Source organism: Eufriesea mexicana, unplaced genomic scaffold (genome assembly GCF_001483705.2).
Source record: "Eufriesea mexicana isolate 0111107269 unplaced genomic scaffold, ASM148370v2 scaffold812, whole genome shotgun sequence".
Classification (NCBI taxonomy): Eukaryota; Metazoa; Arthropoda; class Insecta; order Hymenoptera; family Apidae; genus Eufriesea; species Eufriesea mexicana.
In genome coordinates, this window is record NW_016909009.1 from 570,984 (window position 1) to 575,212 (window position 4,229).

Genomic DNA, 4,229 nt, shown 5'->3' on the forward strand with positions numbered 1-4,229 from the left:
GCTGAACCGAACCAGAGCTTTGGGATCGTGCGATGAAGAAACGAAACGAACCCAAGGATACAAAATTTACCCTTCGTTAGAGAGCAAATATTCTAGCGCTAACTCGCGACGAATAAACCAAGAAAACCGACACGTGGGAACGATCCAAGATCCTTCGTCGAACGCGAAGCACCCCTTCTCTATTAATCCCCAAGTAACCACTTTGGCTCGCGAATCACGACCAAACCTGCACCCAAACACGCCAACGAGCCGAAGAAGCGGCAGCAAGATGGTGGAGCAGCGATCCGCGCGGAACGGAAGAAAACGTCGCGGAAAAGAAGAGATAGATCTCTGATGAGAGAAGCAGCAGGAGCAAGGCGAACACGGAGAGCGAGAACGGTGGCGGGAAGAGGAGAGAAAGAAGAGGACGAGGCGGAGGACGAGCGTAGGTACGTTTCATTCGTTGTCGCAACAAAGGGGCCCCCGGGTGGCTTCGCAAACAGAAACCGGAGACCGTGGTCTGTGTATGAATTTCCGCAGCTGGGTACGGGAGACAAACAGATAGCTAGTTATTTCTGCATTCAACGGCTGAATGGCCGACGCGTCTGGAACGACGCAGCGGCGCGATACAGACCGACTATTATTGGCGAACCGGAGAGCACGAGCGAAGAATTCCAACGCGCGCCACAGCGCCGTGTGTTATCGTCCTCGCGGACGAAACGGCACCGTCATCGCCGTCACCGGGGCCATCATTGCCGGTTTGCCATTTAGGAACACGCTCTCGACACGGCCGTGGCGTCCGACCAACGTTTTTCGTGGCCAACTTCTTGCCTTCGCCGGGCAACGATCCGAAAGGGAAGAAGAGCAGACGAGACCGGAGGGAAACAGGGTGACGATGATTGCAGGATAATGCGGGGGTTCGTGGGGAATTAGGGGTGCGTGGAGGGCTCGCTAAATGGCGCGAGAGACGCTTAGGAGTGAGAGGTTAGAGGGCGAGATATCATCGAGGGTTGCCGAACAGCGTAATCTGATTAGGACTTTGATCTTGATTTTCTACGAGCGAATAGAGGTAGAATTCGAGATGTGGAAATTGTGGATGGTCGACAATCGTGGATATTGGAACGTATAAAACGTTGGCTAGCCATCTCCATCTCCGTGGCAGTGTATCGCCTGCCTGGCAAGACTTAATTATCGTGCAGCAGCACGGTGTCGCCATTCGTGCGTACAACGTTGTACCGCTACTCTTCTGTTTTCATTTACAAAAGCGCCTATTCTTCGCGCTGCCATGTGTCATCAGGGACGGAAAGCGACGAAGGGAAGTGCTCGGAGAGACGGAGAACGAGGGACAGACACGGCGCAGAGCAAGACGAAGACAGGGGAAGAGAGTGGAATATCTTTTGCTAGGAGAGCACTTTATTTTCCAAATGGCTCCTCTCCATTCCCAGGTCAGAAAGGTTGACTAAAGCGAGAAAGTCAACCGGCAGGCATTGTTGCAGCCGGTTTGTCGATATTTCACCCACATCGCGCCCTCACGGATTCGACTCCGGAGCAATGTCGAGAGTGGACTTTCAATCGAAAGCCCGATTTTGTTCTGCGAATTTATGTACATTCTACTCCGGAACCTTCTGCTTCGGATAGTTGGCGGAAACTTGGAGCGTAATCTCGTTGAGAGCTAGTTCCAAAGTTCTCGGGGTAAATTCCTGGTCGACCAGCACGCTGCGATGATTTCCTTCCGCTCGAGAGATTAGACATTCATCCGTTACAACGGATGAGAACAGTCTTACTGCGAGATAATTATGGCACGAGTATCGAGTGGAAGCCTTTCTTCGTAAATTACGATAAAAATCGATACGCTTCTAAGAAACTCGTGCAGTGCAATAACGAATAAGAACGACGAAGAGAATAAAAGCAATACGAATAATGCTTTAGCAATTTACCAAACGTACGTATATTACACAGCTCTCGAGTTGGAGACTTGACGTGCCTACTGACCTCGCTGAATAATCGTTAGAAGGATTCGCTATGAAAGACTATAGATCCAACCTAAATCGCATAAGACATCCAAGCGTCATCGTAGAAGATGACCGCTGAACGAATCCTTTAATATCGATCCGTCAACTACCAATACTCGGTACAGTTTGCAACTCTCGGTTACGAAAGAGGAAGACTGGGAAAGATCGAAGGAATGGTTAATTTCCGGGTCTATCGAGGCGACGGCAGCACGGCCGACGGAGGATCTGCGATTCGCGAGGACCTCGGCGCGCAGGATTTTGAGCGGAGCGAGAAGAGGAACCGAGTGGTAATCAATTGGACGTAGCTGGGAGAGGAGAGACGAGCGAGGCGGCTAAGACTGGATGTAAATCATCCGGACAAAGCCGCTTAACGATCCGACAAAGGGTCCGGCGCGGTCCTCGTCCACGAATTATAGAATCGGGAATAATCGCGCGCTCCTCCCGGACCCTTTCTTTTCCTTTTTAAGGATCCGTGGCAGTTTCACGCGGCGGACCATCCTCGTGCAGCGCGAGCGCTGACCGATCTTTAGCCGGTGTCCAGGAACGGTTATGAAATTTATAGCCATTGGTAGCTTTGTCCTCCGGATAGAACAAATCTCTTTCGAGTCTGCCCGGCGTGTCCTCGTCGCGGATCCGGCGATTTCGCGATTTGCACTCGGACCGAGTCGAATGCTCCACCTCGGCACCGTTTCTTTCTTCGCGCCAGCCTTAGGGGAAGCTGGCCAACGTTTGCTCCAACGTCCATTTTTTCTTCCTTTGGTAGCTCCGAACGCCTTTTGTTGCATGGATTTATTGGAATTGATTGGTGGGGTGTAGCGCGCCAATGTTGCGAGCTTTCGCCTAAGACAGGTTTAGAATCCGAGTCGAGGAGTTAAGAAGATATCGCGAAATCACTGGCGCATCCAGACTTGGTCGACGGATCCGAAATCTTCCCGTTGATCCAAAATATTCTCGTACGATAAGTTCCTAGGGTGGAACGCGTGGTTCCGCGATATCCACGATTAACGTCCTCCGGCGTACGCAAAGATATATTATTTTTACGAACGCGAAGCGCAGATCGAAATAGCTAACCGATCTTCTATTCGTTCCCGTCTGTTCCAGGTGGTGAGCTCGATGGACGCGATGAAGTACTCGATGGAAGCCGACAAATACCGCGCCGCGTACATGCCGCCGAGTACACTGGCGATGAGCATGTACTCGGACCACAAGTACCTGGACTCGAGTCCGAAGTCGTATCTGGACCGGAACTACCTGGATCCAGCGAAGGTATACTTCGAGCAGTCGAAACTGTACATGGACCAGAAGCCGGCGGTGTCCGACTACAATCGGTCCAGTTACGAGCATAACAAGCTCTATGACGAGTCCAGCCCCGGCAGCGTGGTGGGTGGCGGTGGTCCGACAAGGTCACCGGCTGCAGAGTCACCGGACATGAGCAAGCAGCACGAGAGGAACGAGCAAGGCTCGTCCAGCGCGAGTTCCACGTCTACCTCGTCCGCTGCAAGTCCCGGGGCGAGTCTACCGGCCTATTACCCAGGTCCAGTGCAAACCAGCGGATTGCTAGGGCCGCAGATGAGCCAGTACAGTGGCTACCAAACCGCCTCAGCGCCTGGAAACGAATCGTTCAGACGGCCACTCGTCATCTTCTGACCCGATAGAACGTAGCTCTGATCCATCTTCGAGGAGCAATTGCCCTGAGTTCGGTCCGCCAGTCTTCCGGAGGATTTAACGCGTGGCGCAGGTAACCAGTGCTCACCTGGCTTCAGAGGAATCCCTGTTCTTGGAAGTTGTACCGGATTTCGCGGAACCGAGACGGTGTGCGACGATCGATGTTGTTGTCTAACGCTCGATTATCGCTAGATTTCACCCTTCCCCCGCGACGACGAAGCAACTGTTCGACTCTTTAGACTCCGAGTTTGACACCTCTTTGACACCTCTTTGACACCTCTTTGACACCTCTTTGACACCTCGATGATTTGTCGGTAGCGTCTCTGATATCGTATCGATTATCTTGCTTGGGTTAAAGTAAGTATAGATCACTGAAGCTTGAGTTAAAGTTGTTTTGCAATTGTCATACTCGATATGCACATACTTGGCGCAAGTGGATAAGTTGGAATCAAAATTGTGAAAGTGTGCGAAGGACGACGAGGAGCCACGACGGCGTAATAACGCAAGTAACAGGCTGAAGATTCGATACAGTAACTGTATTAACGTATAAATATACCTGTAGTAATCCAGAAT

At 51.6% G+C, this 4,229-nt stretch overlaps 1 protein-coding gene across 1 annotated transcript in view; it reads left to right on the top strand.

The window, feature by feature from the left end:
* LOC108547013 (transcription factor Sox-19b) overlaps positions 1-3,648 on the top strand; it is a 29,679-nt gene extending 26,031 nt beyond the window's left edge. The window contains exon 5 of the mRNA XM_017899341.1: positions 3,093-3,648. Within this exon, the coding sequence (XP_017754830.1) occupies positions 3,093-3,638 (546 nt within the window). The 3' untranslated portion in view covers positions 3,639-3,648. The remainder of the gene's footprint in view (positions 1-3,092) is intronic.
* The last annotated feature ends 581 nt before the right edge of the window (positions 3,649-4,229 follow it).